The sequence below is a fragment of the Syngnathoides biaculeatus genome, chromosome 5 (genome assembly GCF_019802595.1).
Source record: "Syngnathoides biaculeatus isolate LvHL_M chromosome 5, ASM1980259v1, whole genome shotgun sequence".
NCBI lineage: Eukaryota > Metazoa > Chordata > Actinopteri > Syngnathiformes > Syngnathidae > Syngnathoides > Syngnathoides biaculeatus.
Genome location: NC_084644.1, coordinates 23,609,033 through 23,624,094, shown reverse-complemented (window position 1 = coordinate 23,624,094; position 15,062 = coordinate 23,609,033). Strand labels below are relative to the sequence as shown.

General features: G+C 40.4%; 1 protein-coding gene across 2 annotated transcripts; it reads left to right on the top strand.

The window, feature by feature from the left end:
- Positions 1 to 592: 592 nt before the first annotated feature.
- On the top strand, positions 593 to 14,783 carry LOC133500458 (phospholemman-like). 2 transcript variants are annotated; one of them, XM_061819138.1, is made up of 9 exons: positions 593 to 643; positions 815 to 839; positions 956 to 1,733; positions 11,368 to 11,424; positions 11,776 to 11,808; positions 13,356 to 13,430; positions 13,565 to 13,601; positions 13,710 to 13,753; positions 14,154 to 14,783. In XM_061819138.1, exons 4-9 carry the CDS (start codon positions 11,373 to 11,375, stop codon positions 14,171 to 14,173), a joined length of 261 nt encoding a protein of 86 aa, XP_061675122.1. In that variant the 5' UTR covers positions 593 to 643; positions 815 to 839; positions 956 to 1,733; positions 11,368 to 11,372; the 3' UTR covers positions 14,174 to 14,783. The 2 variants fall into 2 exon arrangements, with proteins under 2 accessions (XP_061675122.1, XP_061675121.1); XM_061819137.1 differs by lacking the exons at positions 593 to 643; positions 815 to 839 and adding an exon at positions 12,475 to 12,498.
- Positions 14,784 to 15,062: the final 279 nt, after the last annotated feature.

The following is a 15,062-nucleotide window of genomic DNA, read 5'->3' as shown; positions in this document are numbered from 1 at the left end:
GGAGAAACTTAACCCTCCCGTAGGACTCAATCATGATCATATTGACTAATTTTACAGTAAAAATAAAAAAAAAATCCAACCACATATTTTACTTTTATTGAGTAAACATGTAGCAGCTCATATTGACCCATTAATATATGTGGTGATCCAAATTAAGTCAACAGGAAGGTTAAAGGCTAATACTGTATGTAAATGACAATGAGATATAAAATTACTTTTGCTGGCCTTCTATATTGAGACCCTTTGTGGCAACAAGTGTCAGACCATAATATTTTGGTGGTAACCGTTTTGTCTCTCCTGTTCTTTCGTTTGCTGTATAGGTGCATTTGTTTATAGTAAGTATACATCCTCAGTTTCATCTGTTTGAAGGGCTCGGGGTGTATTTAGAATTATTTCTATAATGAGTATTTTTATACTGGGGGTAAAGGTCTCTGTTGTTGTACATAACTTAATCTGAAGTATATGTAATTATTTTATTTGAAATGCACTAAATGTTACAAAGTATGTATCACTGATTTAAATAACATTTGTTTGTTAAAATAGAGCCCTCAAAATCTGAAAAACGGTTGTTGTTGTTTTGACAGACTATGAAAGGCTGCGGATTGCAGGCCTGATCTGTGCCGCCCTTTTAGTCATCGGAGGGGTCAGTATTTTAGTGTGTAAGTGGTACTTTTTAATATCACCTTGGACCGCTTATAGGATCCTATCTGGATCAAGTTTGTCACTCTACAGATTTTTTCAAACATATAGTAACATTACTGTGAATGTCTCATTTACTTCCTTTGACCAAAATAATTTTGACTTTTCTTTACAGACAACAAGTGCTCCAGACGCTCTAGGTAAGATGTTTTTTCTTACCGTCAGAGTGCAAACATCCTTCCCCTGGCCCAATTGTCAGAAAAACCGGCCATTATAACACCCCCCCTCCCCCTTTCTCTCTTGCTCCCCATTGCAGCAAAGACGATGACAGTGAAATCTGATGCGGAACCTGACGAACCGGTTTCCTTGTGGGAGAAGTTGGAGCAAACAGGAGATGGGTGGAGTGGAGATAAAGAGGGGTGGGGTGGGGGAATTTGGAGGAGGAAACGCGCCATCCTAGGTCGATCAGTTCTGTGTTGTATGTAAATTCAGTCTGGAGTCATATTGGAATAGATATCTACTTTTAGGAGCTTGGTGTTTTGTCTGTACAGGAGAAACGCTTCAATCAAATAAATCTAAACGACAATGTTGTAATGAGTGACATTGAATAAAAATTGATCATTTTATTTTTTCAATTTTATTTTTAGACGATTACAGTCAATATTCAATCAGTTTAGTGGCACATAGTATTGGCAGTGTGAACTGTGTTCCTGCATAACATAAGACAAATACATAATCTTATAGAATTGTAACGAATCGACGTTACGCGTCTCATGCCGGAGTGAATCATCAAAGGGGGAGAATTTGACATGTTCGCTCTCGTTAAGCAAACATGACAGCGACACTCCCCTTCGGACTCGTAGACCTGGCCCAAGATCAGCCCGACCGAACCACGTCGCTTCGCCCCTAGCGGCTCACGCAACAACTGAAACTGACCTGGGATCGGGACTCTGGAACTTCCCTTTCGTAAACCGCCTGCCAACCTGTGGAGAAGGGAGTTGACCGACTGAGCGGACAAGAAGACACGAGGCTCAAGTCGCGAGATCTTCCATCGGCTAACTTTTTCGTTTGGTTCTGAGTCCAGCGCGTCAAGGGTAAGTTGGCGAGATACACGAGTTTGTACTTTTGGTCGAGCTGAGTCTCGCCCTTCACTGCACTTGAGAAAAAAAAATGTGCTGATGACGCTCCATCTTGTGAGCATCTTTCAACTCAGCTGGTCTCAGTTTAGCCTGTTTTAATGTAGCAAACGTGTTTAGAAATATTTCTTTGTCGTTACAATACGCTCCTGCTGGTGCTCATTTAAAATTATTTCACATTTTAAATCCCTGCACTGACAATAAAACGTCTTGCACAATCCTCAAGAAAAACTACAGAATATGCGCAGTTATGTGAAGTCGACTGAAATTGGACTCCAAAAACAAGCGAATGACTTTGTCCGAGCCTCTAATTGTGACACAAGAAACTTTAATCTGCACATTAGTTATCACATTTAATAGCAAAACTGCTCTATTCTGAAATTCTGTGCGCGTGTGTGAGAAAAGGCCACCTGATAAAAGTAGTACTGATAACATTAAGATACTAGCTACTTTGGCATAAGGGAACTAGATGTGGAGTAAATGTGTCTTTCAAATAAATGGCAATGGATTTGAGTTGCTCGTGTTTATATTTATAGTGAATAAAAAGAATCCGAAAGCCATTTGAGTGACTTTAGCCCATAGTAGGTATTGTACTTCAAATATTACACAACCACAATTTGTGATTTTTATGGTGCCACATTCACTCAATTGATGCACGTCATTGTCGGATGGGATCATTATAAATCTAATTTCCTCAAGATCATCACTAAATATTAAATGTACATTTCTTGATTGTCTCTTGTTTGATTGTTTATGTTTCTGTGGATTCAGCTCTTTGCAACTGTAAATAAAAGTTGAGGGAAGAAAAAAGTGAAAACAAGATGCAACAAAATGTACGACTATTCCTTTGTTTAATGCAGAGGTTATGTTGAAGAAAACTCCTGCATTGGATGAGATCTGTAAAGTAGTGACCAATTATATACTCCATATTTGTATAAATTCAAATTCAATTCAATTCAAGTTTCTCATCTGCAATTCAACGTCAATGTGATATTTTAAAGTGGGACTGTCATCATATAAACATTCTAAAATAGAAATTTTAATGCAAAATACATATAACAGTATTCACTTCAATTTCTATACAAATACATATATACACATATACAATATATATATATATATATATATATATATATATATATACAAATAAATGTGAGCGGATCGTGCGTAAACCATGTGCTAAGTTGCGCAAATGAGTGTCCCTCGACATCCAAGTGGTCGCCATATTAGTCGCGTTCTCTGTCCTTGACGTCATCGCCACTTCCGCCGTTGAAAACACGCAGTGCCTGCTACTATGGAAGCCGAACAACAGAGATATTTGGATTTTTCCAACGCCCCTTCTGACACCGAAGCTCTTTTCGAAAAGGACAACACCACACAACCGAGTGAAGTTACCGGGGCAATATTACACTGTTGTTTCGAGACCTCAGGGCTATATTACACTATTGTTCCAAGCCATATTCAGATGATATGCAATCACGGCCAAACCGCATCCCCGTCTGATGGCTCATCGCAGCCGGCCGGTGTGGCTTATGACAGAGCCGAGTGGTGCTGCTTTAGGGGGTGCTCACAGTCGAGCCGGGGCGCTTTATGCGCGCACGCGACTGAGTAACGCATTCTCGGCTGGGTTCTTCAGAGCCGCCTCCGTCGCAAAGCCCAACGCGCAGCCTTCGTAGAAGCTGTGACCGCCGAACGCGGCGCCTCATCTGGTGCGGCTGAGTTTCCGCGCCCGTGGTGGCATATAAGGAGGAGGTGGAACCGAGCTATGCTGCTTTTAGGGGTATGTTAAAAGTCGCCGCAGTACTTGATGAACACTATCGAGACGAGGCTGAGTGAGACATTGTTGGCTGGGCGACACGCACATCGACACATTTCATACGCGGATCTTTTGTTACGTTATGAGAGAGACCGATTACGAAACTATTAATTTTTTTAGTAGCTGTATACACACCTACCTATTATTTGGAACCCACGAAGAACTCGTCCTCTGCACCCGTGCAATCCATTTTTTCACAACGAACAGGGTCTCTTTCAAACTTATGAAGGGTAATTCCATTCTCCCGAGTGTTCAAGAAATGTCCAGCATTTTAGATTCTTGCTTTAAATCATTAGTGTTAATATCTTCATTATTATTTTATTTCCTTTCTTGTTTGTCCATTAAATTGTAAAATTGTAAATAGGTCTGAAATAAATATAAAGAGCTACTTTATAACACCAGCCAGGTTTTCTTGGCGCATTCAAATCTGATTATCATTGCTTTAGAAGTCCAAACTGAGTGAAAATGCTCAAAATAAAAGCCTTAGTTGAATCATCAGGCCATGCGCAGTGATGTCATTTACCAACAGTGAAAATATGGCTGCTCCCAACAGAGCTTATATGTGCCTAAGATGTTGTTATTGTTCTTATTAGACTTTACACCGATTATATGGGCCTGATCAAAATCAGACAATAATTCGTTTTTATTTTGTGTTGGGTTTTTTTGCTGTTTGAACAATCAGTTTTGTCATAATTTCCCGTTAAATGACATAATTGATTGGCTCCAAGAGGCACATTTACTCTATGTCACCATTGTGCAGAGTATATTTGAATCCAAAAGCTACTTTATTTTTATACAGTAATATTTATAAACTTTTTTTTTTTTTACGTGTCTTTTGACTTAGTTCTGTAAATACCTGACGGACAAAAAAGTTCTTTAAAAAAAAAACACAGCACAATGGGAGGGACAAAACAGCTAAGACAGACGACACATAATGTGCTGATCGGACTACAAAACAAATTTGCTGTTTCAGTATTGCAGAATCAGACTACTGCAATAAAATCTTGTTTTCCAATACCGCCAAATCCTATTTTTTGCGATCAGTGGGCTTTTATCTGGTCAACTGAAATGTGACTGGTTACACTCGTTATCGTGGGCGTGACAACACGAGTGGATCACACCGACTGTATTGTAAGAACAAAAAAGAAAAACATGTGTAGGTGGTCACCGGTCCTCAGGACAGGATTGATCGTTATTGTAAGGCTTGCTTGAGGTATGTTCATGCACTTTTAATACAATACAGCTTGCAAGCAAGCAACAAAATTTTACGTACCCTAGCGAGCTAGTGCTAGCACGAGTGTTTGTGTGTAAACATGATGAGAACACGAGTGGATCACGCCGACTGTATTAAAAGATGAAAACAGAGGAAAAAACTTTGTTAGCGGTCACCGATGCACAGGAGAGGGGAGGGCGTGCGTGTAAGGCTTGCTTGAGGTATGTTCACGTACTTTTAATACGATAGGGCTCACAAACAGGCAATAAAAAAATTACGTAGCCTCGCAAGCTAGTGCTAACACTCGTGATTGTGTGTAAACATGCTGCTGTTCTGTTGAATACATGGTCTGAACCTGGCTATTTTTCAGTCTTTTTTCATTCAGTGAAATCACATGCCTGTTGTCGTTGTTGCTCCCTTATACCTCCTGCAGCTAAGACTTGAGAATCACAACCAATTTTGTGGTTGAACAAGGCGAGAAACGTCAAAGCTATGACTGAACTTTAAAAGGCCACTGTCATGAAATGCATGATTTTTAGTATGTTGTCAATGAAAAAAACGGCAGCCGACATGGATCCATGCTTTTTTTCACCACAAAACATGATTTTGATGTATACAGCTTTTTGTAACTCCCGCCATGAAAATCCTCTCAGGGATTTGTTTTCGAGAAGAAGCAGGAAGTGACGTATGTGGTTTGGCCGTGATTGCATATCATCTGAATATGGCTCGAAACAATAGGGTAATATTGCCCCGGTAACTTCACTCGGTTGTGTTACGTTCTCTTCTTCGAAAAGAGCTTCCGTGTCAGAAGGGGTGTGTTCATCACCCATAGTAGGGTCCACCGCGTGTTTTCAATGGCGAATGTCCGGGGTGACGTCACGGACAGGGGATGCAGGCGATATGGCGACCACTTGGATGTCGATGAATGACATTTCCGCAATTTTGTGCATGGATGACGCGCTCTCCGCTCATATTTATTTTTTCGTATAGAAATTGAAGTGAATAATGTTATATGTATTTTTCATTACAATAACTATTTTAGAATGTTCATAGGGATGACAGTTGACCTTTAAAAGCAAGTTTTACTTCTGAATTAACAGTTGCGTGAATGCTTGATTTACAGTGCTAATGGAATGGCGCTGCTGCCAAATTTAAAGAAGTTTTTAATGCAAAGGTAACAACAGAATACTCGTTTATAGAAGTATGATCAAGAATGTGGTCGGGACATCTGCCTCACAGTCACTAGTTCTGCGTTTGAATCTTTCTCTCTGAAGTTTGCATGCTCTGTCTTGCTCACGCATTCCAGAAATTTGCATGTTTGGTTAATGAATATTCAATTGACCACAGGTGTGGTCTGTTTGTCCATATGTAACATGTGATTGGCGGGCAGCCAGTCCGGGGCACTCCCTGCCTCTGACCCAAAGTCAGCTGGTGTAGGCTCCAGATCATCTGTGACCCTGAACAGGATAGGCTGTAGAAAATTCACAGACTGATGACAATATCTGTCAGTATTGTTTTACTCTAGCAGTATGGATCATATGTTGATCGTTGTACTTTTCAATGACAACCACCTTCAAGGAGAAAGTGCAAGCATCTCACTCTCACAAGTCTAAAAGTGGAGATGCTCTTTTGGGTCACTCGGATTTAAATGCACCACATCTCTTCTGGAGTGACCGCAGAAGAGGGATGTGGAGAGGGGAGAAAGCAGTGACAGAGAGCTTTATCTTTCCTTTCTCAGATGAGACAGACTCTCCCCTCTTCTGTCCTTGCATGACTGGAGACAGAAAGAAAAGTAGTGCTTAGGAAAGAACGGTCAGGAGAGGACGTCCTCGTGGGGAGGGGCAGTTGACCCAAATCATTTTTCCCAACATTGTTGCATACAAGAACTGACTTGTTTTGAGCCTTCACCGTCCATGTGTTGCTCTATACATGTGACGATTTTTTTTTCCCCAACAAAAACTTTGATGAGAATCCTGACTTTGAAAGTTCAGTCATTTAAAGATACGTAGTGCCATTGACTTTATTATATTATGTTGACTTCAGTCTTTATCTCCAAAAATTACAACTTTATAGTGACGAATAGTCGTGATGGCTGTAGTTGTACAGTGGTGAGCATCAAGACTTGACGCGAGAACTCCTGAGTGTGACTCACTACCTCAGTATGCGCCACTCCCTTTTTTCCTCTTTCCCTCTTTCCTATGACACCGCGTCCCTCTTTTCTTTTACAACTGCTCCTCCCCTTTTCTCCCTGCCTCACTCAATGATTCCCTCAGGATTGCGCTTTTTTCTTTGTTATGTAATTGTATCTTTGCTATGATGTTGTATACTGTGTGGCATTTAGCTCCTTAAGTACATCTGTTTCCCAGGCTTTGTCTCAAAAGCTGGAATCCAGTGTTTCTAATTTAGGAATGAAACATGTCACAGAACAACAGCTGTCTTTGTAGTGCACTCATTACAAGAACACACACTCACATACCGGTCCAGTATTCAAGTGGGTGGTGTAAAGATGAAAAAATAGAAAGGACAATGTGACGCGGACATTGTGCACAGCGCGTTCCATAAAATGACCACATCCTGGGCACACAACGTCGAAGATTTATGAACATTTGGAAGAGTGGTATGTCAGTTTGCATAATTAATTTCCAGCAGTTCATCAACACTAACTGTGTCCGTTAAAATAAATAAATGTGCTTGCGTGTGTGTGTGTGTGTGTATGTGTGTGTGTGTGTGTGTGTGTGATGATAACTTGGTCAGATTGGAGGGAATATGTTAAACCGAAAGACTTTTTCGCTGGATTAATCTACATTGAGTGATCGAGTGCGAACCTTTTAAACTGTCTTTGTACATGTAGAAGTAGTACCGTGGGTTATGGATTAAATTTTACACCCCAATTTATGTCATTTATATTCTAAGAATATCCATCCAATATTGTTGTTTCTTAAAATACCAAACTAATGGCAATTTTCACGATTTGGTTTTTCCTTTTTTTAATAAAATAGTTTTACAGGGTGGAACACTGGTTAGCATATTTGCCTCAGAGCTCCGAGGACACAGGTTCAAATCAGACCTCCCCTGTATGGAGTTTGCATGTTCTCCCCATGCCTACGTGGGTTTTCGCCAGTTGCTACGGTTTTCTCCCACATCCCAAAAACACGCACAGTCGGTTAATTGAAGAGTCTAAAGGTGTGAATGGTTGCTTGTTAACAAAGTATGTGCCCCGCGATCGGCTGGTGACCAGTTCAGGGTGTACTGTAGTGACTATAAACGGAACGGAATATGAATGGATGAATGAATAAAAATACAATAAAAACACATCTCCAGTGGAATATACAATTCCAAAAATCTCATAGTACAAACAGTTAACATAACAATGAATGTATACTGCTGTTGTGTACATTGCAAAGTAATATACTTATGTTCATGCGCTTGTAGCAGTGCTGTAAAAATGAGTATTTGCGGGAGATGCGAACAAGCTACCTCAAAGTAGGAGCATTGTTACAGTCCAAATTGTGAGGCGTTCAATGTCACTCTTGTCGTTAAAAAACCTCACGAACACTCTCTTGCAAGAGTATGTGAAACAAAACTCGCTTCTTGAGAGGCTTAAGAGTAGCCCTAGCGGATGGGTTACCAACTCACCTAGCTTGTTAGCCTGCTCAATTCTCAACCCACGTAAAGGTTGCGGCATGGATTGGAGTCACATTGGTGGTGCAATCCAGATTTGGTGGTTTTTGTCAGTAAAATCTCTCTCCTCGAAAGCCTCAAGGGTATCGCTAGCTGGTCTCATAAGCACCCTGCTCAGGCAGCACATTTAGTCCACTCAACTCACAAGTGACCAGCGTATCGTAACATGACAGTTGCCTCTTTAGCATCCCAGTCTCCAGGCATGATCAGTCAAACCATTTTATTCCAATTGCTACATTTGTGAAACGTTTAAAAGGGTAAATGGGAATCATATTTGTGTTTCCCTCGTGGGGTGTGTCAGGCCAATAGTAATAGCTGCCATACTTAAAACAGAGTGACAACATTGTAACTCAATGAATTCATAATTCAGCATCAAACAGTAAAGAGCAAAAACGGGTGGCATCCAAAATGCTGTTTTCTCACTTTTTCTTCCTCTTTTGTTATGTGACTGCTTATTACAAGAAGAGGACAAATTTTGTTTTAGTTTGAAGTGTAGTGGTTGTAATTTGAGCATTTGCCGTGGGTGGACTGTAGATAAACGCTTGAATGAATGCAGAGACAACAAACAAAAGAAACTGAGAACGGAACAAGAACAGAAAGGCACAGTTGGAGACAGGCAGAGCAGCAGTGAAGAGACTGAACAGAAAAGTCTTTTTTTAAACTGGGCCAGTCAAAGAAGTGTCTCCGTGGGTATTGTGGGCCCTGGAGAGGACAAAGTCATATCAAATATGGCTGTTTGGATACATTGTACGGGGCCCCATTTCATCTTTTATGAGTTTTTTTTTCCCCCCAAAACTGCAGTCCTTTTTTTGAGAAATTCTTTTTTATTTTGAGGGGGGGGGGAATTCCTCATAACTTGGAAAATAATACAAATATTTGCTAATGGTGACAATTTGATCCTGAAGCAGATTATTTTTCATTTGACAAATCGTGTCGAAAATGATTTTGGAACTGGCTGTGCTCAATTTCAAAAGTTCTGTTGTACCATATGAGCTCTCACCTCCCGCGAGGCTCCACCTTGAACCAACTTCGATTTGATTGCATCATTTGATCTTCAGACGAGAGGCGCAAGGCTCCCCTCTGCACTTTTTGTCCTCGTATCTCCTGTCTCACACTCGCTCGCTCTTATTGTTCTCCCACCTTCAGTTTGCCCCCCTGGGTGGTCTCTGCTCTCCCCGCCCTTCCGTCCCTCTCCTGTTTCAGTCTCATCAGTCTCTCTCCTCCTCATCACGGTCCTCTATGCGTGCACACTCTCTGCAGAGGTAAACTGTCCTCTTGTGGTTGTTGGCATGTTTCCCATCTTGTACATTCCCGCTGCCTCGCTGTGGGTTGCTGTGGAGAGGCACCAGGAGAGAAGCACTTGCCCCGCTTTTGTCTTCCTTTTTCCTGCCCAGGCTTCAAATACCAGCTGCAGAGTGCTTTTTTTTCCTCCTCCATATACTTTTATTTCCATTTCATATGTACTTATATTTTCACATTGTCATCATAAACCTTACTTCTTCACCATAGTGACCTACATCATAAATTAACATACAGTACATACATAGAATACAACAGGCAGACTAAAAGTGAGTTCGTGTTTACGGATGTTATCATGGCAATTAAAGCATGCACTGTGTATATGTAAACTTTTAAAGGACATTGGTAAAGGTGTGTTTGCTCTTGAGTTAAACAAGCTCTGAGTGGGAAAGTGCAGTCGTGGAAAATCTCTGCAGTGATCCAGAAGGTGTTTGTGTTACCTTCGGCTGTGTTGTCAGCGTTGCATGGACACGGAGCGACTCAGAAATGCTTGTGGGATTTAATTGCAGTTCAAGAAGACTTGTGCTAATAGGGATGTAAAAGCTCACATCCATGCATACGTTCATTATGAAGACATTAGAACATAGCAGTAAAAACAGACATGAATAAGCTTTGAATGGTTAGTGCACTTTAACCATGTTGTCATGGATTTTCCTGTCCGCCAGGAAACCTCATCTATAAAAAGAAATATTTGGATGGCAGCAGAGGATTGCAATATCTCCTTGGGGACACGGATTCAATTTAATAAACGCTAAGTGAAAAAAAGAAATCAAGAAAAGGCTTTCACGTGGCTGCAATGTTAATGCATTACCCTGAACCTATTTTGTTCCATCAACAACAGATCAGATTTCTGTTTGTGTGTGTTTGTGAGAATTACACACATTTAAAGTTTGATTATTTAACAGAAGATATAAAAGACTATCCTTTTCAACGTAATGACGTTCCTGGCATGGCACAAATATTGACAAATGTGGTTATTGGTTACTGGAGAGATAACATCTTATTCCACAGAAGAACACAACTGGGCACTTGTTCATTTGACCTGCAGCTATGCAGCATCTCCAAATTATGTTTTCATTGTCCTAATGGTGATAATGAAGTGGGCCGCATCAAATATATGAAGAGTGTTTGAGTATTTTCACACGAGAGCAAGGAATTAGCCAGCCGGGTTCAGAATGGACAGCATCCATGCAACAGGACGAACAACACCAGAAATGTAGCAAGTCTTCACAAAATATTGTACCGTCAAACAAATCAATGAGATTCACAGCTTTTGAGAGCGCTACAGCAGACTGAGAGCTGAATGGCTAATGAGACATGAGAGAAACAAAGAAGAGTAAAACCATATTGGCAAATTTATTTGTATAGTTAATATCATACACAAGGTAACTCAATAACTTAACAATAACTGAACCTGGATTTCAAATCATTCCCACTTGGGGCTGATGTCACTTCATCAAACCACATGGAAGCAAAGCATCTGTTCTTTGCCACACACATTGATTACGCAACGGTCGCAGTCCATGTGTTACTCATTGTTGCATACATTGGGTTTCAAATCAATATCTGCATTTGTCTTACAGGTAAAATGTCAACAAGCCTGAAGATGTCCAAGATCTGTGCTTTGGTGTTCATGACATGTGAGTCAAAGTAATTACACCTACAGGATGTAATCCAAGATTTGCCAGAACAATGGCGCTGGAATAATTACAAGTGAATACTATGGAAGAAGTACAAGCACAAATATTAACACGCTCACAGGAACAGAAATGTAGTATTCTCAGGGTAGCAGGAGTTTTTATGTATGCAGTGTTGGGCTAATGATGCAAAGATTACTTGACAAAATGTTTTACTTACGAAAGGTGAGAACCTGCTTTTCTGAAGGCAAATTGTCATATTTTATTGACAGTCTTATGATACGTAAAACTATCCAGTACCTACGTTAAGATTTGTCTCATAATGCTAATTTGTGTTCCTCCCATCTCTTGCAGGTATCTCAATGGTGTTTGCCGAAGAACAGAATCGTAAGTGTAAATGATAGATCATGTTGGATCGTTATCCAAAAAATGCACTTTATGTGAAGGTTTAATTCAAATGACCCTAGTATTCTGTTCTGAATACACACAAAACGTGCATTGCAGTGTCCTTACACAGCAGTGGTCAAACATTAGTGAGGGAATCAAACTGGGCCACAGTGTATGCTCATCTCACACTGAACTGTTGACTCTTGTGGTCCTGTTTGATAGTTGAACGGTTCGATGGCTGTCAGATAAGTTGTTGGACTCGTGTCACAAAATATAGATTTGAAGTCCAAACTGACAGTTTTTTCCTTAGCATATTCCCCCTAGATTCTAACACATCTTCGTGGACTCCTGGAAGGAGACATTCTTTAAAATGACTCCCCTTGAGATTGGGATATAGGAAATCAAAAAAATAATAATCAAATGGAGCCAAGGTCACATGAGTAGAGAGGTTACTCCAGCAAGGCAAGGATCTTCTCGGTCAGGAACGCTCGCGTTCTCAGGACCTTGTGAAAAGGCTCGTTGTCGCGATGAAGAAGCGACCTGCTGGTTGATTTTAGTTTGGACTTGAAATTAAGATTTTGTGACGCCACTCCTGGAGCTTTGGTGACACACCTCATTTATGTCATGTACCTGATACTCATACCAACTTTGTTTCTGTCTCGACAGTTGAAGATGACCCATTCACCTTTGGTAAATCCTCTTGATCTACTCCAACTTCTTTAAAAATACAATCACCATCACTATTTACTAAACTAATGATGTGGATCATCTCTGTTATTGGACTTGAGACTTTTGAAGACAAGATCAGATCCATCGTGTGCACCATGAGAATAGATTAGACATAAGACCTTCCGCTTTGAATTGCACTTGACAGCTCTTCACTGGAACAAGCAGGAAGTCACCATGAAAAGGGTTGATCAAAGTCTTAAAAGCAGTGAAAAATAAATTATGAGTTGATATTACTCTGAAAACAGGACTCCATTGATGTGTTGAATAACACCCAAAAAAAACTGACACACCACCACTGACTACTTGAGATTTTTTGAATTCTTTGTGTAGAGAATACTAAATATCGATGTCTAAAATCAAGAAAGACCTTCGTTTATCTAAGTTGAGAATTTTCCTCAAGCACGTGGAACCATTTTTTTCCATCCTTAATGTGGGGATTTAGTTGAGTATGGTGTACCGCTACATTGGCTTGACTTCAGTGCAGGTAGACCTAGGCAGGTAGATTTAACTCCCACTCTGTGACGCTGTGAAGTGTTGTACGTCTTCATTTGCACCATGCAGCTGAATGGTGACCGGTCCGGGTCATGGTCAGGCTTTCACCTGTAGTTGGCTCCAGCTCGCTGTGACCCTGAACAGGATTAAATGCATAGAAAATGGCTAGCGGTTAGGATTTGTAAAGTGGAGCTAGTTAAAAAGAATCCTACACGGTATTAGAAATACCCACAAAACTAGATAAGTAAACATCTCCAAGAGGAATCTGAAAAGCAGTGGGTAAATTTTCTCCACATTTTTGAATTTGTAAATCCTGATCTGCACAGACTACCACAGACTGCGTGTTGGAGGTTTGATTCTTGCAGCTGTCCTTTGTCTCATCGGCATTACCATCCTGTTCAGTAAGATTCAGAACGCACATACAAGCATGCACTTCTTCGTACACAAATGTATAGACATCGGTCATAAAAATGCTTTAAAAAAGAATTTAAACCTTTATGTACCAAATATAATGAGCAATTTTCTCTTGGCCCAGGTGGTCACTGCAGGTGCAAGTTCAAGCAGGACAAAAGGTGATACTTGAACTTAAACTTGCTTATACTATTTCAGTTGAAAATGTTTGTCAGTAACAAATTGTACAAGTATGTCATACGTCACTCTGTGCTCACATCTCTCTGCAGGAGGAGGACAGGAAGCAACACTCAGGCAATGCTCAATGATCAAGGTAGTGTATACAGTACTCGTCAGCTAGCAGACGCACATCAAATGCCTGCCACCCAAAATGATATACACCTATGCGTAATATCACACTTGAATACTCAGTCGATATGCTTAAGTTTGCCCTCTCCGTTCCTGCTAAAATATTGACAATTTTATCAGCCGTTTGCCATCGTGCCAAAGTCTAAAGTTATGTTTACTCTGGACGTGTTTGAGCTGCTGATACAATGTGGAGCGTAGCTTCATGTCGACCAGCGGTGGCCTGGTCCGCACTCGGGTGCTGTGTATACGTGAAAAGGACAAAGGAGAACAAATATTACATCAACAGGAATTGAACATTTAAGAAATATTTAATTGGTCGCCGTTTCGGTGCTGTAAACGCCAAATGTGATGCTCTTTGTCTGCAGGTCGCGCCTGTGATTGCTAGGAGTTGACAAGAAACTTCCTGGAGTCAGATACTGCAGAAGCGTCAACATTTGAGGCACAAGTACCTCTACTCGGAGATTTTCATTGTTTAGGAAACCAACAGAAAGTTGGAAGGTGTGGGCTTGTTGTGACTGACAACTGCGCTTTCATGCACTCACAAACACACACTTGCATTTCATAACTCTTGTACACATACTTCATAGCGCTTTCATATCATTCAGTTGAACTTTTTTTATTTGTCATAATTATCCAGCAGTTTGCATTCAAAGCTTGAATTGATTAAAGTGAAAGTGGCCTGTTACACAAACCAAGTACCAAAACAGTTCCATGTATGTTGTCACGCTATCCCAATACTCTGTATTGTGTGTAAATAAAATGTAGAGCTCGACATTAGTTGGCTACTTTAGGTAGCCTAACGCATGTTACATGTATTCATGTCAAATACATGAAATACACATCATAATAATCATCCATGGGTTACTATATTTCAAGTGATGTGTTAATAAATGATGGTAATCTTTTAATATTTCTGTTTAGCTTCTTTGAGCAATGCAGTCGATGTCACCATTCAGAAACGTTCAATTTCAATTAAAGAAATGCTGAAATGAAAACTGAGAACCACTTTCATTTTGGCCGTTTCGAGGATTCCTCTGAGTAAGGGCAACAAGAGTGTTGGGAGTTCTCATCTTGCCATGATGAAAACGACAGTATGCTTGCACCTACCTACACTATTTTGTAAATGCAACTGACCTATAGATGGCAGCAAAACGACATACAGTAAGCTCAGATGGACTATTAAACCGAGGTACTACGTATAGTGTATCTTCAATGTTCTCTGGACTGTTCCACATTTGATTGCATTGAACGCACTAAATTATTCTATGGCACCA